Source organism: Calidris pugnax, unplaced genomic scaffold, assembly GCF_001431845.1.
Source record: "Calidris pugnax isolate Ruff unplaced genomic scaffold, ASM143184v1 scaffold58, whole genome shotgun sequence".
Classification (NCBI taxonomy): Eukaryota; Metazoa; Chordata; class Aves; order Charadriiformes; family Scolopacidae; genus Calidris; species Calidris pugnax.
Genome location: NW_015090868.1, coordinates 2,103,986 through 2,131,646, shown reverse-complemented (window position 1 = coordinate 2,131,646; position 27,661 = coordinate 2,103,986). Strand labels below are relative to the sequence as shown.

At 42.7% G+C, this 27,661-nt stretch overlaps 1 protein-coding gene across 6 annotated transcripts in view; it reads right to left on the bottom strand.

The window, feature by feature from the left end:
* The window catches only part of KIAA1211 (KIAA1211 ortholog), a 134,468-nt gene that overhangs the window by 20,956 nt on the left and 85,851 nt on the right, over positions 1–27,661 (bottom strand). For 5 of the 6 annotated variants that reach the window (XM_014945572.1, XM_014945578.1, XM_014945573.1 and 2 more), the window contains 2 exons: positions 18,706–18,874; positions 2,759–2,894 (listed from right to left, as the gene is read on the bottom strand). In XM_014945572.1, the coding sequence (XP_014801058.1) occupies positions 2,759–2,894; positions 18,706–18,874 (305 nt within the window). Of the gene's footprint in view, positions 1–2,758; positions 2,895–10,125; positions 10,472–18,705; positions 18,875–27,661 lie in introns of those variants that run through there. The other variant, XM_014945577.1, reaches the window with a different exon arrangement.

Below are 27,661 nucleotides of genomic sequence, written 5' to 3'. Positions count from 1 at the left end.
AAGCTACTAAGGCTCAAAACAACTTTCTATTTTACCTCCTACAGTTTTTGTGGGTCTTCTGTTCATTTGCTGACCACTCCTGGCAAATATTGGGAGAAGGAAGAAGAGCCACAGTTGTAAAAACGAGCAAGTGGATGTAGCACACTGATGTGAGAAAAAATACCCACAACCCTAACTTATGAAAGGGAAAGATGGAAAAACAATCTCCCAGAGTTTGTTTTAGGTTTGCTCTGACACACTGCTAGGTTTAGATTTTAACCACTCCTTAGGTCTCATTCACAGTCCTTCCTGAGAAGCAAAGCACCAGATCCCAAGAAGCTGCATTAAGAGCACCTGTGTACCTGAGTAAGAGTGCCTGAGTACCATCTCTGAGTGGGAACAGGTTCAGGCTGGTTTTTTATACCGGGTCTTAAAAACTAGGTAATGATAAATCTCAGCAGATCCAAAGGACAAGGAAAAGGCTCCTTTTACAACAGCCGATGGCCTGAGCCAACACAAACCAACTTCAGGATACGCAGAGGCTACAGGAGGTTAACAAGAAGTCAGGCTTTTCTCAGCCTGACTACCAGCACACGCTGAAACCTTTGAACGTGACCAAATCCATTTATAGAAAGCCTGATAAGATGAATGCTCCCAATCTGAAAATCAATAAAAAGAAATGAGAGCTATTCCAGAAAGAACTAATTTACCTCACGCTCATCGTCGGGGAGAGATAATTCCTACAGCAAGAAGCTGAACAGGTCCACACACTGGCCAGTTGCCCAGACTGCCACAGAATTTTGCACCACGACACAACAGTTTCTTGTGGCTTCATCTAGACTCCAAAGTTGGCAGAAATGCAAGGCGGGAAGAGGGAAACACTTCAGTGGTCAGCAGAACCACCAGAACTAGGGAAATGGGGACAGTTATATGCTGGGCAGCAGGTTTTGCAGATACAAGAGGTGCCTGGGCCTGTTATAAGGCACCTGGGCTTGTTATAAGAAGCCTTTTCATGGAGCTATGAAAAAAATCCATGGACATTTGGATGAATGTATAATTTATGTGTAAATACCTAAAGAGTTGGAAGTGTCATTTACATTCTATAATGCATTTGCTTTCTGATTGAATGGGTTCTTTGGATATCTCCATTATCACCAGAGAGGGAAAACAACATTGGAGGTGTTACAGACTGAGTTGCAGCTATATGTTAAGAAACAAGCTGCCGTTCTTCAGTTTTAAATTAAAATTTAAGCATACTTTTGACATCAAGCCACTGAAACAACATTGCCCCTTAAAGTACATGCAAGTAACCACCCCCTAAAAAAAAATGCTCATGCAAAGTTCATATGAGCAAGATCGTATCATTGGCTATTTGTTGTGATTTTCAAGAGTGACTATTCTTGCTTTAGTTTTCTTGAGTTACCATTTGCTTAGTGGCAATGGTTCCTAGCAGCTACAGTAACTGTACTTTTTGTCATGCCTCTGAGTTTAGTGAAGGCAATAATTTCCATTGGGAATTTTAAGGTGAGTTTGGAAATGTGAGAAGTCACTCCTACAAAGTGAAAAGGTATGGAGAGAACAGCTAATGCACTGAAGCCAAGACAACAGATCCAACAGAAGCCAGTGGCCTTTGTGTCCAGAGGACACTCAAGCATTCTGCAAGACAAGTCCAACTAACCTCATGTCTTTGCCCAGAGTCAGCAGTCATTTGAAATGCAATGGTTTCTCGCCTGGAAAGTAGCATGCATTGAATCTACCTGACCCAGGGAAATTTAAGCTGAAAAAACAGCACAGAGAAATTGGAACTGTCTTAGTGTCATTTCGACTCCAAAGTTCATCCACAGTCAGCAGAGACAACGTTGTCCAGGTGCTCTGTCTGCTGACAGCACCCGGCCAGGGAGAAGGAAGAATTTAATCCTGAAGGTCAGATCTGTTTACCGTGCGTGATCTCTCACTCACCAGAAAGGAAGGACCCCGGGTAGATGTTGGAGGTAAAAGAAATGGACGATGTTTTACTAGTCAGCTACAGGGTAACAGCTCATACACAGCATTAAAAATTTATCAGCATTTCGACAGGACATGTCAGCATCCTGAGCAATAAACTGGAACGTGCTTCTGAAGGACAGCTCTTTCAGAGCCTAGAGAGTCATAGAGCTGGGAATCTTACAGATGTTCAGGAAGTAAAGCAAAAAGTTAGTTAGAGCCTTAATGGGACAGAGTTCTGGAAGGGAAAAGAGGTCACATAAAGCTCTTTGGAAGCAAATACCCAAATATGTTGTTTATGCAGTTACTTATGTGCTGTTTGCATTGGAGAGATAAACACATTCACCTTTCATGAGAACCCTTGAAAGCACAGGGAGAAAAAGGAGGAGAAAAAAAATGTAGTATGTATAAAAGGATAATTAAACCATCTTTGCAAAGAAGTCTCACTCTGCATGCCATTCCCTGCCACCAGCACCACCCTCATTTTTTCACTCAGCACCACATCTGTAGGTCTCAGGCATAAAGATCAGGACATGCCAAAACCATGAGTTCAATTCAAATGAGTTCTAGTCATTTCTGCAGATTTGCTTGCAGCATCACTGCCCTACCTTTCAAGACCAAAACCTAGACCTTCTGCAGATTATTTGAATTATTTACATGGGTTTTTGGCCAGAAAACTTAACGTGGCTGAGAAACTGCCCCGAGGCTACTGAAAAAGCAACCCACCTTTAACACATTCTGGAGATAATTTTCTACTGCATTTTAGATATTTTTTTTCCTGCTGACAATTTCTTACCTGAAGAGTTTTGACTTTTCCTAAAACGTTCTCCTGTGACATTTCTTGGACGGCCTGTTCGCTCTCTGTTCTCCCATCAGGTATAAAAATACTGTCATGGGAAAAAGCTCGACTGCCCATAGAATAATGGGAAGACCTGGGGAAAAAAAGAACAGTTAAGAAGTAAATAAGCACAGCAATTTATTTATAAGAGTGACCTTTCAAATTGTAGTTGCTCTGCTGTATAGATTTTCCTTCCCCCTTGCCTTCTACATGCTTTGAGCATTCTCAGAAGAGGGGTATCCAAACATTCTCTTTTATCAAAAGATTAACACGTTATTTCTTCACAGTTTTCTTCCTCAGAAGAACATAGGGTGGGGTGTTTCTAAGAGGCAAGTTGAGAAGTTCAATCGATTTTCCTTAGAAGACTCAAATCTAAATGTTACTTTTAGGATACAGGGCAGATGATGATGATGATGATGCAGCATACGTTAACAGACTGCATATTGAAGAAAGCCTGCAATCGTGTTTAGTCAGGCCAAGGCCCCAAAGAAAGGCAGCAGGTCCTGAGCAAAGGTACCACAATAACACACACAAAAAAAGAGGTGATACACTCTAGTCACCTACTTCTAAAGTACTACCTCATTTAGCCAATAGCTTAGCTGTTCCTATCACCACAAGTGCGATCACACCAACAATAAAATGTTATCTTCAACCCCCTGAACTGATACAAAGCTTATTACACCATCCCGTGTGGGTTTGATTAGCAGCAAATGGCAGGAGTTGCCTGTGTGTTGCTGTTAAACCAAGGACCAATGCCAAGGACACGAAGGACCTAGTTGTATGGCTTCTCTGTAATCCACGGGCAAAGGGACTAAACAAAAAAGTGATTTCTTTACAACCGATTTTAAAGGCTCATCAAAAAAAAAGAGAATTAAAAAGAAAAGTTTGTGTTTTGGTACTTTAGGGTTTGGGGGGCATTCTGGGGGAAAACGTGTGAGTTTGAAAATGATGTTTTGTCTCGCCTAGAATATTTTATGGGGAGTGGAAAGCCAGAAAAATACAAACATGACAAAAGCCGCAGCAGAAGCAAATTGAACTAAGAGGTCTCCTTTTAATAACATATTGGCAACTCTATAGAACCCATTTACAGCTTCAGTAAACAAACGATCTGGAGGAAAAAAAAAACAGATACTTTTTATACCAATCTAACACACACAACTTTCTATGTGTGATAAAAACATCGTAAACAAATACTTCAGCAAAACCAACTTCCAGAGAGAGGGATAAGAAAAATAACAAGAAAAATTTAAGCCTCACGTATTTAAGAAAATCAATATATAATATTGTTCTCCCTCCTAAAAGGTGCTGTTTAGTAAGTGCTCAAAATATTTCTATTCATACTTTGAAAAAAGCAATGTCTGGAATGTATTTATTACATTTTTATCTCATTTTTTTCCTGGGGTATGGAAATAATCTATTTAATTAAAAATCATAATCTTTTATCACCAAGAAAGCACGTTATATAGGGTTACATTAACCTTTTATAACTGATTAAATGGTAGGCTATTATTGACTTTTGTAACAAAATTTCTTACAGGTAACCTGAAAAATATTAGAAAAAAACCCTGCCCAGAATGTCTTACTCTCTCCAGTTTGTATTTAAAATACATTTGCACTCATGAAATAAATCATCCAAGCTTCTGGGGAGAACACAGGGAGCTCCCTATATCATTTAATCCTCCATGCAAGCACAGACTAACTGAAAAATTATTTTTTACCCAAAATTAGTATTCGAAAAACATGCTTCATTTGAAACAAACCAACACACAATTAAGCAAAGACCCGGTCAATATTTCATAGCACTTTCAGCCATCAAGAGGGGAAACATTTAACCAATGCGATATTCTATTTTAGGTTTGTTTTTTTTTAAAGTAAAAAGCACAACTTCATTGCCTTTGGCTGCTAAAGGTAACACATCTTCTTTTAGAAACCTTTTATTAGAGAAACCATGAAAGTTTATTTTTAAACCCTCTTCTAAAAGGGTTTCTATACAGAATCATCATGACTCAGCCTCTACACCAACCTGTGGTAAACCTGGGATGTACCTACCTTCCTTGGCCATCCAGAAATCAGCCCATGAACAGCAGTTTGAGAAATGTCCCTTAAATGGAGACAAATTCCCAGCAGGACTGGCTTGTAAAACGAGTGGTGTGATGCGAAGCTGAGTGAGAGTTGGCTTTTCCACACAACCATGCAGGTCTGTTTGAGCCGAAAGCTCCAGCATGGCATTCCACAAGGTGGGAAAAAAAGTCTGCATTCACAATCAAAACTGAGGGGAACATGTAAAATGTGACTATTGAGCCCATGCCGACCCCTTCTTCAATATATGAAGAAGCTGCTGCAGGTGCAGGAGGCAAGTCCAGTGGGAATTTATAGTTTACTATTTACCTTTGGGCCGAGAGATCTGCTGAGGATATATAATCCAGGTCATATTGTGCTCCAGAGAGAATCCCCTCTCAAAGATTTTTTGGGCAATACTGTGGCTCGGGTACTTGTGGCTTCATCTCACAGCTGTTCACCATCTGTGTGACACCTTCCTCCCCTTCCACTGCCCAGTGGGTTGGCGTTCCCATACTTAAAATTAGACAGCTCATGTTTACCCCCACTCTTTGTTACAACTAATTAGTAGGCACCAGAGAGTTCAGTGACTTGTTTGCAAGTCGTTCTTGACCTTACTAATGAGTCTGTTAATATTTAAGTCAGGAACATGCAACCTGCAGCTTTTGAACTGAAGAGGGTTTGCTAGCAGTTTAGACCCCAAAACTTCATCTGACCAGCAGCAGGGGGGCTCTGGCCTGATGATGAAGATCTTTCCCATCCTGCTACAGAGCTGAACACACCTTTAGTGATCTAGTGTCATCTCCTGCCTATGAACTACCCCAATGAAGCTCCTGACTGTTTGAGATACACAGCCCACCAGTTTTTGGCTACCTGCAGGTTTGGGTTCATGGCTAGTGGGATCAGAGTTCTTAAAAGGTAATTGAAAGTTTCCTTTGGGAAACTGGGCCATGTGAAACAGCTTGGGAGCTTCATGGGACCTGCAATCAGAAGCACATCACCACTGAAAGTCCAGCCCTGTCTTTGACAAATGCCCACAATGGTTCTGATGGCAGGTTAGGACCAAGCTAAGCATCTCTCACTGACATTCTCCCATACACCAGCTGCTTTCAGTTTAGGCATCTCCTCATTACATGGCATCACACATTTTTGTTTCATAGAGCTGAGGCCAAACATATTTGAAAGCTTTTGTCCATTTCTTGGTTTCATATTAACCAGCTACCAAAACAAACATGGTCCAAATTGTCAGAAAACATGAAAGATTCACAAGAAACCCTGCAGCGAATTAACCCAAGACCTTTCTCTGCTGTATCCTCTCAAAATGCTTTGCAGATACACTGAATATTTCAGAACTGGGTGACTGAGTACTTTTTCTAGGCACACATCCAATAACTAGTAAAAATGTTTTAAGAAGTTTGCTTAAATGTCTACGTAGGCTAAAGTACACTGGAAAAAACATTCACACATAGTAGTAAGCTAGTTTCTTTTACAGGCAAGTTTAAATAGCATTTAAGGTGGTTTCCAGCCTACTTGAACTTTCTGAAAGGTCTCTTATTTTTCTCACTTGGAGCCTACAATCCTTTCAAATCCTCCCAGCTGTGAGTTTGACAGATCATATCACGGAGATCCTTTTTCCACCCTTTTTTTTTTAACAATTCCCTCCATGTTCTACTTTCAGAAAGACTGAATTTCTTTTAAGTCATAATACAGCATGAATAATTGAGTTTCCCTCGCTGCTGCCACCATTCCCATCTCTGAAGATTTTCTCAGCAGCCTTTGTACAATAACATCCTCACAATACACATCTACAGTCGACCGTGCTTCAGAAAGCCCACCGCTGAACTAAAAGGCATGGTGACACCAGGAATGGCTTTTGATAGATTCATGGTGTGTCAGAGACCTGGGCTACAGTTGTAGCCACAGTTGAAGGCATTAGAGTTTCAAACCTCCATATCACTTCCAAGAGATGTGGGAAATCAGTGGCATCAGTTTATGAACACTTCTGTTGATAATACCGACGATGACACTTCAGAGGCTGTTTGTGCTGAAAATAATTGAATCATCATCTGACTCACTTCCCAGAAACCTGACTGAATTAAATGAATTATGGATGTGCTATACCAAAATACAAAGCACTCTTAGCAAGTCCTTAAAGATGTTCTCTCTGAAGATGTGTTGCAACCCAAGCATCATGTTCCAGTTTCAGTTCCAATACACAAATTTTCAAAATGAATTTTCTCATAGTGGAAGCAAAGTTAAATTCCATACGTTCTCAGAGGGTTTTCTGGCACACCTGTGGCCCTCTTCAAATTCCTGAAGATAGCTAGGGATACCCTGTTTCTCAGCAAAACTAAGAACATACTTTTCACCTTTTGTTATTAGGATGAAATTCTCAAGAACTGCATTTTTTGAGACACGTAGGCTTTGGCACAAAAAGGGTGCACCGGGATATGTCTTTCTTTATCTCAAGGGTACCCTGAGAGCATAAAAGTACAGCAAAGCCAACCATCCCACAGGATTTTTACAAATAATGAAGCCAGCAGTGTCAGATGGGTGGGGAATAGAGCAAGACATGGAATACAAAGACCACACCACATCTTCTTCATGGACTCCTAACCACAGTTTAACTGTATTTAGCTGTAAAAAGGGTTGCAGTAAATACATCTCTTCCCTAAATAGCTTTCCTCTGTGCAAAATGATTGTTTCTCAGACTCTTTGTTTAACTAAATGCTTGTAAATTCTTTCCCCTGGAAAGGGAGAGCACCTTCTGCTGTATTTTAGACTGCAGGAAGAATCCCAGAAAACCAGAGATAAAACAGATTACATAGATATTGGAAGTATCATAGATGTAATGTTTTCATGCATGAATTTGGCTTGCAAAACCCTCTGTGCATTAAACACTCTTCCCATTACTCACTCTCGCTGAGTTGTCTATGTGTGTGCTAAGAAACTAGGAAATGTGAAACAAATCCCTCACAGCAGAATGGGATCACCCTCAGCCTACAAGAGAAGTCTTAATCCTCTCCCATGAAGGCCAGCCAACTGAGAGAGATTCCACTTTGGATCCTCACCAGCCACCCATTGCTATGCAGCTGTACCTGCTTGGGATGCAAACTTCTAGCTACTCCAAGTCAGGGCTGGGTGACGTATCACCTTTTCTCCCTTTATGCTCCTCCCCACGTGTTCCCATCACCTCTTTTGAGCCTTCTTGGTGCTCATGGTTCACATGCAAAACCCTCTGTGCATTAAACACTCTTCCCATTACTCACTCTCGCTGAGTTGTCTATGTGTGTGCTAAGAAACTAGGAAATGTGAAACAAATCCCTCACAGCAGAATGGGATCACCCTCAGCCTACAAGAGAAGTCTTAATCCTCTCCCATGAAGGCCGGCCAACTGAGAGAGATTCCACTTTGGATCCTCACCAGCCACCCATTGCTATACCTGTATAGCAGGTACATCCCACTTTGGATCCTCACCAGCCACCCATTGCTATGCAGCTGTACCTGCTTGGGATGCAAACTTCTAGCTACTCCAAGTCAGGGCTGGGTGACGTATCACCTTTTCTCCCTTTATGCTCCTCCCCACGTGTTCCCATCACCTCTTTTGAGCCTTCTTGGTGCTCATGGTTCACATGAGAGAATTCAGAGAGCTATTCTGGCTGAATAACTAACTCCAAAAAAACCCACAAACGCACCCCAAACCAACCCCCAAAGCCCACACAACTTCCCAGTTTGGCTGAGCAAACACTGGAACAAGCATTCATGCCAGGTGCATGGCCAGAGAGCTACTGGAAGGGGTGAGACAACTGCAGTCTGGACTTCAATCAGATCATTCTGCTGTGGGACTGCACCCTTGAGTAGATCCGAGTATATCAGGGGTAACCCTGCACAGAATACAAGGCTAAGTTTACCTCGGCCCTGGTGGCTATTATGTTTCAGACCCCATTTTCACCCAGAGCTACTTTTCCTCTCAAAGATGAACGTGGGGTCCTTAAAAAGTGGAATTTTTGTCAGCAGGGAACGTTGAGCTCCCAGCTCTTGCATAACCCCCTATCAGTGCATTTACTGTAGCACAGAAAGCTCACACCACCAATTGCCTCTTCGGTGTGTCATAAATGTTCCTCCCACTCCGATATTAAAGAGTTAGAAATAGAAACTGGAAAATAAAGGGAAAGAATGAGTTGTTCTGTTCTTTGATGTTTGTAGAGAGCAACTCCAAAAAAACCCCAGTCTCATGACTTTCACTCTTCTAGATTTCCACTAAAAACAATTCTGTAATTATTAGAGAACAGAGCCAACTCTTTAACATACAGCCATTTTTAATACTAAAATAATTCACACAGCATGCAAAACAAGAACTAATTTGTTGTAGCCACGTATCGACCTGTAGTATAATCCCTTCAAAGACATCTGAGAGCCACCTCCCAGAATACTGCCCCAGGGAAATGACAAGTGCAGTGATAGGATGCCTTTACCTAATGTGTTGTTTTAAAAAAGAAATCTGATTCCAGCCCTTTGCATCTCCCATGAATGTCCCCAGGGTAGCTGGAGATGAAAAACATAAATTGCATTTTCTAGTCATTCCAGAGATGCATTAATACTGTAATAGAGGAAAATGGATTGTAATTCTCAGCTGTATTTTTAGCGTCCCCCTTTCATCAGTCATGCTGGAATGTGAGTTTTGGTTCTAACTCAAGCCTGGATGGGGAATATCGTCCATGTTGCAACATAACTCTGAGTTATAACTGTGCTCAGACAGCACGTTGCTTCACTGCATTAACAAACCCGTAAACACGGTCCTTACAAGCTGAGCAGGCAAAAGGGAGGTTTTTTTAGCAGGGAAGCTGAAGGATTCTTTTTCATAAAGTAAACTTAGGAATCATTTCTGTGCTCAATCTGAAGATATATCCATATGGACCTTCAGGAAGTACCAAACCTGAGGGCACTGGCTCTGGGGAAGCTACACAGACCCACAGTTATGACCTACCAGAGTCCCACAGATGCCAATGACCTGTTCTGCAGCCTCTGTGTTAGTAGCCCTGTTCATTTCAAAACACATCATGCATCATTATCTTATACAAAGCTAATAATCAAACTAAAATAACTATCACTAAGGGCAGAAAAACTAATCATGGGAGGTGCCAGGGCTCTGAGAGCACTAATAAGCTTTAATGTCCCTGACCAGCCTCCCCTGGGATCACCCCCCACCACACACACATGGGGCCAGGACCTCCATTTAAGATAACAGTTGAGGCTTTAGTTCCTACCTGAACATTGCTGGAAGAGTGCTGGTCTCCAGTTCAGCCACAACTGTGTCTGGCCGTGAAGCCCCTTGATCCATACCTCAATTTGAAGACTGATTTCCCATCATGCCCTTCGCAAGGGCAAGGGCCTTCTCACTGTGGACCTGCGGCGTGATCAATGGATCTGGCCTACAAACTTGCTTCATGGCTCAGCTTCAGACCTGTCTTATCATCCAGATATTGCCTTATCTGTGCCCCCGGGTGGACCTGGCCACCGTCCCAGCATCTGTCCTGCTTGCCTCTCTTAGATACTGTGGGACTGGGCCTCAGGTGATGAGACCTCTACCTTGCTGTGGGATCGCCCTTGATGCCTCACTCGTCTTCGCTGATGGAGCAGCCCTGCCCTTGCTGCTTTCTCACAAAAAGGTAGTGGGGTGGGACTAGATAGCTCTTGACACATGAAGTATGTGTAATTATTCACCAACTCCTCCAACCTCAGAAAGTCTCATTATGCAGAGCAAAGGCAGGCTTCATTCTGGTGATGTAATTCTGTAAGTTCTCCAGTAATTCTGCAAGTGAATCCCTAACACAGCTTGAGGGTTGTGGACAAGTCACCAGTTGTCATAGAAATATGCAGACTAGTGGAAGGAACAGGGCTCTAAGTGATCCAACTTTCACATGTGACCTGGCACTCCACTGCGTGTGACACTATTCTATCAAACAGCAGCATATGTTTATGCAAAATTTGCTCTAAAATATGGCAAAATGTAGAGAAAAGGAAGGGAAAAGTCTAAGTCAGCTTTGGCAGGAATAAGTGCTATATAGTGACTGCATTCAGCTCATAAGCAAGGAAAGGAAGAGGCAACAAGACAGCACATTATACTACAGGTGACAACTCTGCTCGGTTCAGGAGCCCAGCCCTAGACCTTACCAGCTGTGGAAACGGCAGTTGCCATGCAGAATCTGTGAGGAAATAAAGTATATGATGAATAGGAGGGAGAATGCAATGAAAGCATCTGAAAGGGAGGCAAAGGAGAGGAGGACAAGTAAGCTTCAGTAAGACAGCTTAACCTTTCTGGGAGACTACAACAAGACAACATTTGTGATGGAAGCAGTGAAGGTCAGAGTTAAAAAAAATTCTGGGATTACTAAGGTGAAAATGAAGCTAGTCGTGGCCAAGGTTGAGGATAAAAGATATGAAAAAAAAGGAGACAGACAGAGTGGAACCTAGTATAAAATGTTGATGGCTGCTGCAGGGAGAAAGAGATGAGTTCTCAGATTCATATACAAACTACAGAGTACATAATGAGGCATCTTTGCACTCAAGTAGCAGCAATATGATGTCATTTAGTGCAAATTTTTAGTAAGTGATAAAACAGCAGCAACCAGTGAAAAGTCCTAGCTCACATATTCCAGAACATAGCTTCTGGAGCGTGAAGACTTAAGCCAGTTGGTGACAGGAGGGAGGAAGACAAGAGCTGAGTTGTCAAGAAAGGTCAAGGTCAACAAAATATGCTGAGCGTGACGTTAGTCTTATGTTCTGGCAAGACCCGCATGACCATTTCAGGAAGGATTTCCCCACTCCTCTGCTCTGACCACATGCCACCCAGTACATGTCAGAAATGGCCACTTATACGGTGGTTGTGGCTCCTATCCTGTGCTGCTCAGCTGCAACATAAATTAAAGAAAAGGTGAAAAGTCTCTAATTTCGACAACACTTGTAATTAATCCTACAAAAGGATCCATGCAAATACAGAACTGGAGAGAGAAAATCTGCTTTTACCACAACCTTCTCTGACCTGGAACATCAATTGCCAATTGCAGAAATCAGGCTGATAAGCAAAAGAAAAAATGTTCCCAGTATATGAATATCGGATTTGGCAGAGGAAAGTTATCTTGCAATAGTGGCGGAAATTGTCCAAGAAGGAATCAGGACATTCCCCTGGAACCAAAACACAAAAGCCCGTGATTCTCTAGGTCTGTTTATTTTCATGCTTAGCCAGCATCTTCTATTCATGGGGATTTATGAATGTATAGGTATACTACTGGCTAACAAACCAATACATCAAATAAAGTTTTCTTATTCTTCCTATTTTAACAAAGCAGATTCTTGCGAGTTATCATTTATAGGTTGTTGGGTTTCCTTCCTCCTCACTCTCAAATTTAGAAACTGAACAGCTGAACTGCCGGTGAATCATTTTCATGAGATGAGCTCTAATAGTCATGCAGAAAAAACAATACACAGACATTAAAAGCTTATCCATTAGGCTTACAAGTTTGAGTCGGAGGCAAAAGCAAGATTTCACTTTATGAGGATTTGAAAATATCATGAGCTGCTTTTGGAAATTTTGGGACAGATTGTATGCCAACAACTACTTTGATATGTCTGCTTCATTGGAGTCCATCTAAATGAGATACCAAAACCAGACTGTACCTGGGGATCAAGCCTTTAGTGAAATGCCTGAGGTGGCCTGGAGAAGGAATGTGAATCTTCGTGTCCTACTGCTGACTGTCATCTGCACCAAATTTGATATTTACAGGTGGTACAAGACCACTAAGAAAAGGTGACATAACATCTGTCCTGCTCTTTACACTATCCCCCACCCGAGTTACATGGGAGGCACTCATCATGTGAAGCTCATTACCCATTGAGACGACGTGGAAGTCTGAGCTGTAAGGTGAACGTGCCATCAGAGCAGGGGCTGGGATTGCTAAAGAGGCCACACAAAGCCCAGAAAGAAAGAGACTGAGCAGTTTCTCCTGATCGCTATTTTTTTTCACCTTACTTAATCAATCACCATATATTCTTTCAAGGTACATGTCAGGTAATTACCTGAGCAATAATAAAAGAGTCACTTGAGAGATGAGGAAAATATAATTACATTCATTTTTCAGGCCAGTCTCTATGACGACGAGAGTGAATGCCATTGATCAGCAGTTAGTAACCAAGGCCACATTTGACGCAGATGAGTTGTTCTCATTCACATGAAATGCAAAATGAAAATTAAATATTCAGAAACTAAAATGGAGATACAAGAGATGAGTAATAGAGAATAAACTGTATCACCTCCTAGACCCGACTTATATAATATTCTGTTATTGGAGAAGTAGAAGACCACAAATACCTGCAGAAATTCCCAAGCTGAGTGTACTGTTTAGCAAAATCAGATGAATAATTTTGCTTTCTGAGGTAAATGTTCAGCTGGGAACAATCACAGAAAGGGTGGCTGAGCACTGAACAAGCCTCTCCTATCTCTAACTCCTGTGAAAACAACCACAAGAATACAGGTCCCAATCTGCACCTTCCAGAAGAATCTGCATTTTATTTGTTGTATATATTCTCCCAAAGCTGCCATGCACAAACTCCAATATAAACTGCATTCACAGTAACAAAGTACACACAAGCTAAAAACAGACGTAATGTTGAAAGTACACCTAGCTCTTTTTCTTTCTTTCTTTCCCCTTTTTTGTATGAAGATGAAAGTTAAAAGGGGACTGAAACACTGGCTTTCTTGGCATTACTTGTTGCCATCATTCCCTCCTTGCTTCCAGAGGATCAACTCTTCACTTAGTCTTCCTCCTGTCAATAAAGAATTCATAAAACTTCTATAGGCTTTTTTTCCCAAATTTCAATCCATTAAAGAGATTGGGATTTAGCCATGTTGATAGCTATGCTTCCTATCCTTCTTCTGCCTGAAAACATGTGCTTGTGCCCTTTGTGGCCACTCAGGCACAGAATTCAAAATTAATGTAAAATTAAAATTTATACTTCACAGCTCAGCTACTTCTTAGATAAACAACAACAGTTCTCTGGAATTTATTGTCAATATCACAACTTAACTGACTGATCAATCTTGATCATATCATTTCTGCTCTAAGAAATACTTTGACAAAGGCCACTAGTGGCCAAGTATCTACCAAGAAATACGCCTTGCAATTCCATGCAATCCCATGGAATACCCATCCGTTCATCACTGACATTCTTTCCACCACTGCCTTTGGCCTCTCTTTAGCAGAGAGAATCCAAATTTGCACTATAAAAGCTGGTGGCTGGTATGAAACCACCGTCTCCTTTCCACCTTCAGACCGTCTGTGGCATTTGGACTCAGGTGCAAACCACCAGTGAAACAGCCCAACCCACCCAGCCTCTGACAAAAATTACCTTCAGCGAATTATTAAATAAAGGTCTCTTCAGATGACAGTGCAATGCATTCTTTTTCCTCTCCCCAGTCCTTCTTCTGCTCTTTTCAAATGGAAAGATTCATTCTCGGCGTTGGCAGGTAGACTGCCAGGAGAAGTTCAGGAGGCTTCTGGTCTTAGCAGGAGACTGCCACTCACACAACCTGCAGCTCCACACAGATGCGTGACCTGACTTGTGCTGCATCTTTGGCACCGTGTCCCTGTTTGCCACCCTGGGGCCTCCCCCCTGGGGAACTTCCCGTCACAAGCAATAAAACTCCTGACAGATCTTGGGAACGCACCATGCTCCTTGCCCCAGCTTGGCTCCATAAACAGTTTATTGCTTATTTTGCTTATCTGTATAGCCCGGTGATGAGAACTGTGCAAAATGCTTGCCTTAAATCCACGTGAAGCCTGTCTTTGAGTGCAGGCGCTGAGCAAATATTACAAAAAAAGGTTTTCCTTCAGCTCTGTGTGTGCCCAGTTTACATTTCTAGAATTGAAGTCTCTTGGCAAGATGTCAGGACAATTGTCAAGGAGGGATAATTTTGAAGTTCAGCTGGTAAACTTGTCAGGAACCAGCCTTCATATTTGCAAGGGAACGCTTTTGGCTTCTACAATGGTGGAAGTGACACAATGCAATTATACCGTCTCTCTGAATTATCTGATCAAGTGCAACAAGGGTACAGCTTGAATAGCAAATACCAACTTTGCTTGCCAAAATGAGGCGCTTTCAAAGAATTAACACATTTGGAGAAGTCACACTGCTCATGCACATGGTGCCCACAAGCAGAAAAGAAGCTGCATTCGTTAGCTGTGTAGCAACAAGTTTAGCACAGCTCCACTAGGCAAAGAGCTGGGTGACCCATGGTCCAGTCCCAATAGCAATTCATGCTGGTGAAGGTTCAGCAAATACTGGGCAAAGTTGGTGATGAGACAGGAAATCTCTCACTTTTCTTCTTCACATGCAGTTTTCCTCAGTATATAGGGAGAGCTAAGATCTCCAGGTCATTTCTTCCTAATGAGGGTGGCATTAAGTAGGTGACCTGAGATCATTTTAATGAGGATTATGCAGAACTTGACGGGGATTTACAACTAAAGGGGTCCCATTTCCCAGACAGAGACTGAATTTTGCTGAGAGACTTTTCCCTGGAAGAATAAGAGTGTTGTCACACTCGAGTCTTAAAGGCCTGACAGGTCTACTTCCAGGTCCTTTGAAACATTACATTTAGCCCAAGTAAAAGCACCTACTGTAACTTCTATAAGAAAAATGTAATTCCTTGCTGCCTCTGCACATCAACCCAGAATGACAAACTTTTTGTAGGACACCACACAGGTGCCCTTTCAGGTAAGTCCTCACAAGGCTTGCTTAGTGTTAACTGTGACAAATAAGACAAACACAAAATCTTATAAAAATATAAAGCTTATAAAAATATATTATTATATTATTAAAAATAATATATATAACAATATATTATTAAAAAAAATTATAAGCTTATAAAAGAAGCTTTAGTGAAGCTCCACGAATGCAATTTAACTTGTAATAATCACTTCTATCTCTCAGCTCGTACGATTAGGACAGAAAGTTAACGAATACAGTTTTAACTTTGTAAACTCGAGAAGGGCAATATGAAAATGGGAAAAGGAGTTCCAGCCTTTCACAAGGCAGGGCAAGACAAATTGCAGAAGCAAACCTCCCAGCTGGGAACTGCAAAACAACATGGATGAATAAATAGGTTGCAGCGTGCATACATCAGGATACCAAGCAAGTTATTTGCATCTGAGGAGTCCAGGAAGTATCTGTAAGAAAGGATGGACAGGCAGATGTCTGAGGCTGCTCCCGACTCAGCCAGTCAATCTACACCGTATGCAGATTATCTAAATAGCTCCTGGTACATCTCCATCACTCCGTCGGCGTAGGCTCCATTAGAGATTCAGGCGTTAGCTCTGAGCAGGCTCGTAAGCCAATACAGCACTCGGTGAAACACTAGCTTAGGTCTTGGAAGCAGCACAGATCTCTTATTTAGCTTATGCTCGTTTGTTTTCCTGTCTCTGCCTTCCTGAAGCGGCTTTCTTCCTTAATATCTTTTCAAAATAATAAGTTCTCCCTCCTCAAAACAAAACCAAAAGTCCACGTCCATCGGCAGATGATAAATTAGTGTATGTTACAGGTTGCTGAAGAAATATAGCTCTATTAAGGGAATGGGAGCATCCCCAGACTTTTGTTGCAAAATCAGAACTTTTATTAAGCTCCTGTGTGTATATACAAGGTTGTTGTTGTTGCATATTCTTAAAGAGTTTGAAGCAGATGGTCTTGCAAAACTACTCAGGATTTTGGTTATATAAATACACTACTAGTTATTTATATTTGTCCTAGTCTATTTCTATAGGAATAATGGAAGTATGGTGATGTATTTACTGTTAGGCAAGCTGTAAACAACCCTTTAAATTATTTTACTTGGATAGCTTGTGTCTGCATTCAATTCATAAACATTTGAAATGTTTATGTTGAAATGTTTTAAAGGCAAAAATACATAAAGGATGGAAGCCACGCTGCTGAAAACAGAAAGGGGTGGTAAAACTGGGCTCTCTAAAGCCATCTAATGCACTTGCCTGAACATCTCTGCTCATTGTAGGATGAGTAACTAGGCAAAGGCTACCTGAAAACTGAAAATTATCATCACATGCCACCCACATTTGCACCATGAAGCCTGACAGGGAAAACAAAGTTCTGACTGAGTGTTTCTAGCAGGCCAAGCCAGAAGCACCTCTCATGAATCACAGGCGCAGAAGGAAACAACATTCCACTTGAGAGCAGTCGTGGGATCCTTCACCGTTGCTAATCCCCTGTAATTTAAATTGTGCAGTCTGGTTTATTCCACTAGAGACTTAACATTTAATGCCTTCATTAATTAAAAGAATCATTGCGTTAAAAAATGCAAGCATTTAACAGTCTCACAAGGGTCTGCCACACCTTCACTTCACTCTTGAGGAACTGGACAAGTTCCCAAATCACTGTTTGCTTCTGGGCGCAGCATTGACTTTTCAGTTACGCTGAATGGGAAATCTCTGATAGCGAGATGATGCCCTTTGTTTTGCTCTTGTTCACTGGTCTACTCTTGAGGCAAAAGGTACCGTAATTCCCTACAGTCACTGGGTATCATGCACACAGGCAATGCAGTGCAACAGCAGTCAGGCACCTCTCCTTCTACAGCGTGGCTATGCTCAGTCTTGATTTTCTGAGAAGTTGGGAGAGGCAAAAGAGGTGTACAAGATGATTGTGTTGCAGAAAACAAAGAGGAAACCTAGAACTTACAGAATTTCCCAGAGTGGAACAAAAAAATGCAGAAGCTACAAAAAAAATTTTTTTAAAATAAGTCACATTTTCACAGCTATGATTTTGCACCATTGAAAATACTGCGCAGGGTGGTGTTTCTGATACACATCTCTTCCATCTTTTTTATCCTCTCAGATTTTTTGTTACTTTCAGATGCTCACACTCCCCAGTGCAAACAGTTCCCTTTTTTCCAAAGAAGCAGGCTTTGACAGGGAGTCAACTAACCTGAGCCTTTCAGTTGGGAAGTGAAATAAGTATTACTGACCCAATTAGTTTGTACATCTGGTCTTGGTTTTTTGTTGTTGTTGGGGGTGTGTGTGTGTGTGGAGAGGGGGTGTTGTTCTTGTTTTTTGGTTGTTTTGATTTGTTTTTTCTGTTCTTTTCCTAGTTAGAGATTGCTGACTAATTAACTCTGTACAGTTTCTTTCTCCCATCATTTCTGCAGCAAATTCTCACCCTGTCCTCCTGTCATCCTCTCTTGGCTCTGGAGTATGATCTGATTTCCAGGTCCCCCTCTCCCCTCTCTTCCTTCCTCTACGCTACGTTCAAATCAGATCGGAATAAAGGCAGCCTGTTTGTTGGCCCCAATTACAATGCAAAACCTGTGCGGGATAGAATGAAATAGGATGTGTCTGTCCTGCCCCAGAGATACCACCTTGCAGAGAAAAGTATGCAACAAGAGATGTGGAGCAGCCAGTTCAGGTTTCCCTTTCCCCAGTTCTAAAAACAGGGATGCCATTAATACCTCCACTGGGGTGTTCACCACGGACTTCTGTTAAATCACGGAGCCGGATTCAAATCCATTTCTGCCTCACCCTGCCATTTCTCTTTCACACACCAGCACTTCTACCCAGCGAGTTCATTAATTCATTCATTAATGCAAGAAGTGAGACCTCGGGGTCTACAGCAGCTGGTGTCACGTTCCGAGGAGGGACAGGGATGCAGAAGCTCCGTGAAAAAAAAACAAAACAGCCTACAACTCGCTACCACTTGGCCAGAGGCAGAATAATACAAATTTAATTCCACTAAAAGCAGGTAGAAACAAGCCTTGGGCTGTCAGGGGATCCTCCAGACCCGTGTGACCTTACCTCAGACCACCGTTGGGCTCTTCATCGGAGGAGAAGGTGCCGTTGCAGACGTTGCCGAAGGAGTGGCTGGGCTTCAGTTTGGCTTCCTCGCCCTCCGACGCCGGCTCTCTTTTCTTCCTCTTGCCGAAGAGCTTCTTGAAAGGCTGGAACTTGCCTGCTTTTTTCTTGTCTGCGGATCACAAGAGGGAGAGGCGAAGGGCTGAGGGAGGGAGGGAGGGAAGGAGGTGGTGGCCCGGCGGGGGCAGGCACCGCGGCACCGGGTTCAAAGGAAGAATGAGGTCAAAGAGCAAGTCACCAGCCCCAAGCGGCGCTCGCAATGCAAATGCGGGGCTGCAGCTCACCCTGGATGCCTCCTTGTTGAGAAAGCCAAGGTAAGAGCAGCAAAACACCTGCTCTTGGGCTTAAGGACCTGCTGGGAGGTGTCAGTGCAGCCCAACGTTGGGATGAAGAGCAAGGATAATTTAGTAGAGCCGGAATTTATTTATCATTTGTTATTTGGGGCTCAGTTTTAGGCTTCACACCGCACTTTTGATTCAACCTTTTCACCAAAAGGCAGGCACTGCTTTGATCACCACTCTTAGGCAGGTGTTGAATCCTCTGCCTTGAATTAAAAGCAATTAAAAAATAACCTGCTCTATTTTACTCACGTGGCCTCGTAACCAGACAAGTCAATTTGCAAATGAACAAAGAGAACAGGATAAAGTTCTGTTGGTTTGCTGGTGGGTAACTTCAAGAAACATCCAGCTTTATATCAACAAAGTCAATATATTTTTCTGACTTTCTTTTTTTCCCCAAGTAACCGAGGGCAGGATTTGACCAAGCATTTCTTCCTTGAGACACTTAAATTTTAAAAGCTGCACCAAAAACAAGCACGGCAAAAAGACAAAACAGACAGGAAGACAGGAACAAGAAATTAAAAATTTAGCCAGAAAAAAAAAAGAAGTAACTTTTGTTTTCACCAAAGACTGAAGAAAATAAATGCAGCTTCAAATTGCTTTCCCCACATCTATTAAAAAGAAGTACCAACAGTTTCTTGTTAATCATTTCCGAGAAGAGGTTAATTTCTATGGGCTGGGATACACCAAAGAATTTCTAAAACTTCATAACTGGCAAAGAGCTTCATTTCCTTTTCTGCCACTACTTAATTTTGCATTGAACTTACTTAAAACAAACTAGTTTAAAAAATCAAAACCAAACCATCATTTTAGCCTCCTATCATAATCCGGTCTGAGAAGCATCACGTTGTGCTGGTGACAAATATTTTCATAAGCTATTTAAATCCCTGGATGTGCTTTTCTCCTGGGCTGTGTGCATACACACTGCCTCAGCTCGCTCTGCTCTTCCCTGTGAGCTGCTGCTCTGCAGAAAGCAGTACTTTAGTTGCAAAGTAGACAGAAGGCCCCTGTAGGAACATTTGACCAGGAAATATGAAAAAATCTTCTGTGGTGCAACAGTGCTCTTCAATACCGTGTCAGGTTTTGCACGCCGATCTGCTATACCTGTGTATGGCAAAGCCACAGCTGGGTATCACCCCTGGGTAGTTGCTGATGGCATAATTACAAGGTATTTAAAGAGAGAAAATGTATCCAAGCACATTGCCACCTGGCTTTCAATACCGTGTCAGGTTTTGCACGCCGATCTACTATACTTGTGTATGGAAAAGCCACAGCTGGGTATCACCCCTGGGTGGTTGCTGGAGGCATAATTACAAGGTATTTAAAGAGAGAAAATGTGTCCAAGCACATTGCCACCTGGCTACTTCCAGTGACAAGTGGTTTCCAAATTAGCATGGTGCCAGCAAACATGTGTTGAACCCAGGGACAGGATCAAACTTCCACAAAGAGTAAGAAAGTAACTCCTTGTGAATCTGATTATATCCGTACCTGATGAAGCAGGAAATCTAGATTGAAATTATAAAGTCAAAGATGCAACAGAGAGTAATTCTGCGCTTCCTTTACAGATCCCCAAGAAGTTTACAGGTATCATTCTTCTCAATGGACAGTCAAGATATAAGTCATTTGTGCAACTTCATTAAGACAACAAGGCAACCCCATAGCCAGAATAATCATAACAAGCTGAAGTACCAACAGCAATTAGAATTTTTCGATTCAGAATCTCTGACCCACAACGGGCAGATGAGGAAAACAACGACGACTGAAGCACCAGTTTTACCAGTGTAGAAGAAAAAGGGGTACAGAATTTTACCATCCCCGGCCCCTAGCTTTGCTTTCCATCAGCTGACCAACTCACACCTCCAGCCAGACCAATTGCTTCAGAGAAATATTTTCTTATACGAAACCCCTAACAGATAGGCAGGCAGTCATGCAGAGAAAGAGAAAAATAATTGCTGTAGGTCACAGCTGCCCCAACCCTTCACATACTTCAGGGACTGCCTGCAAAAACTCATAAATCAAATGGTGGAGCATGCAGGAGAAAAAGCATCAGTAGGAGACAGATGACTGGATGAAAGAGATGTTTCTCCACATCTGAAAGGGAAGGCTGTGTAATGCCACTTCTGCATAAAACCATTCAGCCACAGCACTTTAAAACAGGTTCTCACTGTGTCATTCATCTGCATTGCCCTTGTCTCCTCCTCTTTTGGAAGTCTTCAGATATAACTGTGAATTACCTCATCAACTCCAAATCTACTGTACTGATTCACCAACTACAAGCCTGGGTGTTGAACAAGTAAGACAGGTCAACACAGCTTTCATTTCATCAAAAAGGGTGAAAGCCAACATGGTTATCTCCAGCCAAGATCTGCTTTCCTCCTTGTGATTTAACATGTCCCTTAGCTTTTTCCCTGCTCTGCACCCCATCATCACAGTTGTCGCATTACTAAGCGTGAATTCTTTCAGCGAGTCTTCGTGACTCATTGCAAACCCCATGAACACCCTTCCCCGCGCACGCTATTCCCCATCCTGCTGGTGTGCAGATCAGGAGCAGCCAACCCTTCCAGGTTTCTAAGGAGGCGATGCCTGACCGCCAAGGCAAGGTCTATTTATGTAAGCTTTTCACAAGTTCTTAGGGAGGAAGATGTGGGATGGCATCACCTACAGGGTAAAATGCTTCCCATAACAGGCTTCCTAACACAAGTACAAAAAGGAATCCAAACACCGGCACCGCAGCAGACAGCGCCCTGCGCAAAAGCCTTTCGAGTCGGAGCCCAAACATGACTCATCTCTCCAGTCTACACTGCAGAAAGGAAAAAAATGGGGTAGGAAAGGCTGAAGGATGGAACATCCAATGGTGTCGACTCATGTCAAGGGCAACTGCTGAGATAGTCAGGGAACAAGTCTGCCTACACGGGCCGTTTGCTTCTCTCCTCAATCCCTCTAATGGGAATCCTACAGATGCAGCCCCAGGAGAACCTGGGAAATCAGCAATTAAACCTGTTTAGACAGGAACAAGAAATTAAAAATTTAGCCAGAAAAAAAAAAAAAGTAACTTTTGTTTTCACCAAAGACTGAAGAAAATAAATGCAGCTTCAAACTGCTTTCCCCACATCTATTAAAAAGAAGTACCAACAGTTTCTTGTTAATCATTTCCGAGAAGAGGTTAATTTCTATGGGCTGGGATACACCAAAGAATTTCTAAAACTTCATAACTGGCAAAGAGCTTCATTTCCTTTTCTGCCACTACTTAATTTTGCATTGAACTTACTTAAAACAAACTAGTTTAAAAAATCAAAACCAAACCATCATTTTAGCCTCCTATCATAATCCGGTCTGAGAAGCATCACGTTGTGCTGGTGACAAATATTTTCATAAGCTATTTAAATCCCTGGATGTGCTTTTCTCCTGGGCTGTGTGCATACACACTGCCTCAGCTCGCTCTGCTCTTCCCTGTGAGCTGCTGCTCTGCAGAAAGCAGTACTTTAGTTGCAAAGTAGACAGAAGGCCCCTGTAGGAACATTTGACCAGGAAATATGAAAAAATCTTCTGTGGTGCAACAGTGCTCTTCAATACCGTGTCAGGTTTTGCACGCCGATCTACTATACTTGTGTATGGAAAAGCCACAGCTGGGTATCACCCCTGGGTGGTTGCTGGAGGCATAATTACAAGGTATTTAAAGAGAGAAAATGTATCCAAGCACATTGCCACCTGGCTACTTCCAGTGACAAGTGGTTTCCAAATTAACATGGTGCCAGAGAACATGTGTTGAACCCAGGGACGGGATCAAACTTCCACAAAGCGTAAGAAAGTAACTCCTTGTGAATCTGATTATATCTGTACCTGATGAAGCAGGAAATCTAGATTGAAATTATAAAGTCAAAGATGCAACAGAGAGTAATTCTGCATTTCCTTTACAGATCCCTAAGAAGTTTACAGGTATCATTCTTCTCATTGGACAGTCAAGATATAAGTCATTTGTGCAACTTCATTAAGACAACAAGGCATCCCCGTAGCCAGAATAAACATAACAAGCTGAAGTACCAACAGCAATTAGAATTTTTCAATTCAGAATCTCTGACCCACAATGGGCAGATGAGGAAAACAACGACGACTGAAGCACCAGTTTTACCAGTGTAGAAGAAAAAGGGGTACAGAATTTTACCATCCCCGGCCCCTAGCTCTGCTTTCCATCAGCTGACCAACTCACACCTCCAGCCAGACCAATTGCTTCAGAGAAATATTTTCTTATACGAAACCCCTAACAGATAGGCAGGCAGTCATGCAGAGAAAGAGAAAAATAATTGCTGTAGGTCACAGCTGCCCCAACCCTTCACATACTTCAGGGACTGCCTGCAAAAACTCATAAATCAAATGGTGGAGCATGCAGGAGAAAAAGCATCAGTAGGAGACAGATGACTGGATGAAAGAGATGTTTCTCCACATCTGAAAGGGAAGGCTGTGTAATGCCACTTCTGCATAAAACCATTCAGCCACAGCACTTTAAAACAGGTTCTCACTGTGTCATTCATCTGCATTGCCCTTGTCTCCTCCTCTTTTGGAAGTCTTCAGATATAACTGTGAATTACCTCATCAACTCCAAATCTACTGTACTGATTCACCAACTACAAGCCTGGGTGTTGAACAAGTAAGACAGGTCAACACAGCTTTCATTTCATCAAAAAGGGTGAAAGCCAACATGGTTATCTCCAGCCAAGATCTGCTTTCCTCCTTGTGATTTAACATGTCCCTTAGCTTTTTCCCTGCTCTGCACCCCATCATCACAGTTGTCGCATTACTAAGCGTGAATTCTTTCAGCGAGTCTTCGTGACTCATTGCAAACCCCATGAACACCCTTCCCCGCGCACGCTATTCCCCATCCTGCTGGTGTGCAGATCAGGAGCAGCCAACCCTTCCAGGTTTCTAAGGAGGCGATGCCTGACCGCCAAGGCAAGGTCTATTTATGTAAGCTTTTCACAAGTTCTTAGGGAGGAAGATGTGGGATGGCATCACCTACAGGGTAAAATGCTTCCCATAACAGGCTTCCTAACACAAGTACAAAAAGGAATCCAAACACCGGCACCGCAGCAGACAGCGCCCTGCGCAAAAGCCTTTCGAGTCGGAGCCCAAACATGACTCATCTCTCCAGTCTACACTGCAGAAAGGAAAAAAATGGGGTAGGAAAGGCTGAAGGATGGAACATCCAATGGTGTCGACTCATGTCAAGGGCAACTGCTGAGATAGTCAGGGAACAAGTCTGCCTACACGGGCCGTTTGCTTCTCTCCTCAATCCCTCTAATGGGAATCCTACAGATGCAGCCCCAGGAGAACCTGGGAAATCAGCAATTAAACCTGTTTCCTGTCTGTTTCACAAGCCTCTCCTGTTCCAATCACTGTAAACAGTTAACAGCAAATCAGTTTTGAAACACAGAAAAACATGAGGTGTGAAGGCGACAGATTAACAAGGTTGGCTACGCGAGCTAGAATAACACAGCACATATGGTAAACGCTCCCTTCTCAGCTTATTCCAAAAGAGTAGCAGAGCAGATTAGAATCTTTAACCTGTCATATAATTTGTCAGCTGCCTAAAGACAGGCAGTGCCGAACACAGAGCCAGTTAAAGCCGAGAGCACCTGCATCATGAAGGCAGCACATGGTCCCTCCATCCCTAATGACAGGGGAGACCGATAGGAGCAGCTACTCCTCTCGCACTCTCTCTTTCACTTCTGAGGTGCTCTCCAGGAAAGATGAAGGCTGGTGCAATGGGTTTTATTGCCGGTAAATCAGGCACAGCCTTTGGACTCCAGCTGGCAAAGCCTTAGCAACGCACCAGCTGACAAATCCCCGTAAGATCGCTCGTAGCTAAAGCGCTCAAATGTCACCCAAAATCCATTGGGGTTCCTGGGATGTGATACCTTTCAAAAACTGCACAGAGCTGTCAAGGCAAGCATAGGTCAAATGAAGATTTAACTACGACTCTTACAGAGGGAAGCGATTTAAATGCTTGGAAAGAGCATGAGCAGTATATCCCAAATAACAGCCACAAGGCAGGGGTGAGGCTTTGCCGCTGGATGGGACGGACAGAGGGGATGTCAACACCACTGGAAACATGTAAAAAATAATTTTCAAGCAAAGCAGGCTTCACATGAGAAACAGAGTCTCACACAATCATAGAAAAGAGACCTAGATACGTAACAAGGTGTTGGTTCCTTGCAGCCTTTCCTCCTTGCTGCAGTGCTGGGGGCACTCACAATAACATGGGTGAGAAAACCTGCGGGGAGAGACCTCTCCGAGCAGGGCTGACCAAGGAAATGCATCGGTTGGTGAGTAGAGAGATGATCATTGAGGAGACAAAAAAAACCAAAAAAACAAAACAAACCAGGATTTATAGTGATTTTTTAAAGCTGAAATTATTGCAGCCAAGACTTTTCAAAGCTCAGTTTTGCGATGGGAGTTGCAGAGATTTCACAGACATTTGTTCACTGCATGAAATGCAGCCCCTGCCTGGAATACCTATCTGTAGTAGGAGATATTGTACAGGAGCTGTCTCCAAAGTCATGTGTTCCTTGTCAGTGAATTTCATGGCTATAAAATACAGTGTAATTGGCTAGATTGTTGAGGACATGAATTAATAAATTGAATAGAATTTCTGCAGAGAATTTACAGAATGGAAACGCACACGCATGCAGCATTAAGAACTGCACGGCAGGGAGAGGGCAGGAGGTTATGGGGCTGCAGGCACAATGCACCAGCTGGGGAGGAAAAGGGAACTAAAAATCGTAGTTAAGAGGGTAGGCTGACTGACATCTCTACAGCAGAAAAAGGCTGTTACGATGTACATTGCCTGTATCAGTATTAAAAAAAAGCCTACCTTGATTTTAAGCGAATGGTATGCTTATTCATGCTTTGTTAAAAATAACCCACTTATTTTATAAAAATAATCCACTAGCATAAGCAGTGCTCTGTTCAGCCCTGGGTTGGCCGTGCATCTGCGCAAACTTCTTTGCTTTTCAGGTCCCTATTGAAAAAGCCACCCTGCCTCCCCCCGGCCCAGTCTGTTCTCGTAGGGCACAGAGATTCCCCGTGCAAACTGGGATTGGCACTTGCCTCCAGGCTTTCCCACCCACTCCATGGCTTGGTACATCCATTTCTGTGAGTCCCCAGAGCTGCTCGTTTTTGCCAATACATTTGCGTTCAGAGTTGGGAGCAGCACTCCCCGGAGAGGTGTTTCCACTCCTCCAGGAAAGGGAAACAAATCTTTTGGGAGCGAGGAGGAGGAGGAAGAGGGCAGGCTCTGCTCTGCTTAACCATGTTCCCGTGTTGTAAAATAGAAGCAAGCTCCTGTACCTATTGTAATTCATCAGATTTTGCAGGGAAAGTTGGTTTCTGGACATTTTCTGCCCCTGTGACCTGGCCTCAGTCCATCGCCCTCTCTTCCATGGGTAGTTAAAAAGAAAGCTGGGGCTGATAGATGGACAGATCCCAGGTGTACAATGCAGATACAAACACCAAAGAGCCCGAGGAGAATGTTTAAGATAACACAAAAAGGGAATAAAGATCAGTGTAAAAATAAGAGCGATGTTCAGATTCGATAAGTAACTTCCCAGCAATGAGTTCAATGGCATGAGACAACTAGCGATAACAGGGCACGCTCGTAAAGCAGACAGTACGCAGCAGCCCTGTGCTGACAGAGATAAGATAATATAACCAGAGATTAAATCAATACCTGAGGAACATTAAATGAAAACAAGATTTAGAGGGATCAAAGGTGACAAATTGGTGCAGCCACAATAGCCTCTTGAAAGACCTAGGCAAAGCGAAGGAAAACCAGCGTGCCAGTGCTTGCCTGCTTCTCCAAGAGTATCAAGTGATCTTACAAGAGATACTGTTTCTTGCAAGCCTTGTCGCACAGAGAAGATGAGGTATTCTTGGATTACCTGATTTAAACTAGTAATACTACCTAAAGTATCCATAACACAGCAAGAACCAATCTTACTTTCCAGAAACGTCTATTTTCCCTCGCCACCTGCAGGAGCAAAAGCATTTCCATAAACAACAGCCCGTTTTAAACCATATGTAGCTGAGATAGTCAGCTGTGGGGAAATGTCTATGAATCAGCATAATACAGTCTATTAATGTTCAAACACCATATCATACACTTTATCATCCAGAGCAAGGAAGGAGTTATTTCAACACCTCGTTTGACACAAGGAAGTAACGGGGAGAGTAAAGTCTTATTTTACACACTTCGAGGCAAAAGGACTTAACCTCTGCTGCGTGAGGACTGGCACAGTGGAGAAGAGGAGCAAAAAGTAGTTTTAAAGGGTTTACATTTTGTTTAACAGAAGAACCAGAACCAGGTAAATACTGCTCCTTTCTACTTCTTCACCCCCATTTACTCTGGCAGGAGTCTCACCTCCCTTCCTTTTTGAGCTCCTGCTTTCCCCATCTATAAATTAGAGCCTTTTCAGTCAGTCTTTGTATTTCTGTGCCTGTTATTTTTATTAAGTATCACATCAGGTGGTCCTAGAGGTCAGAAAGCCTCATGTGCTTCACCCAACCCT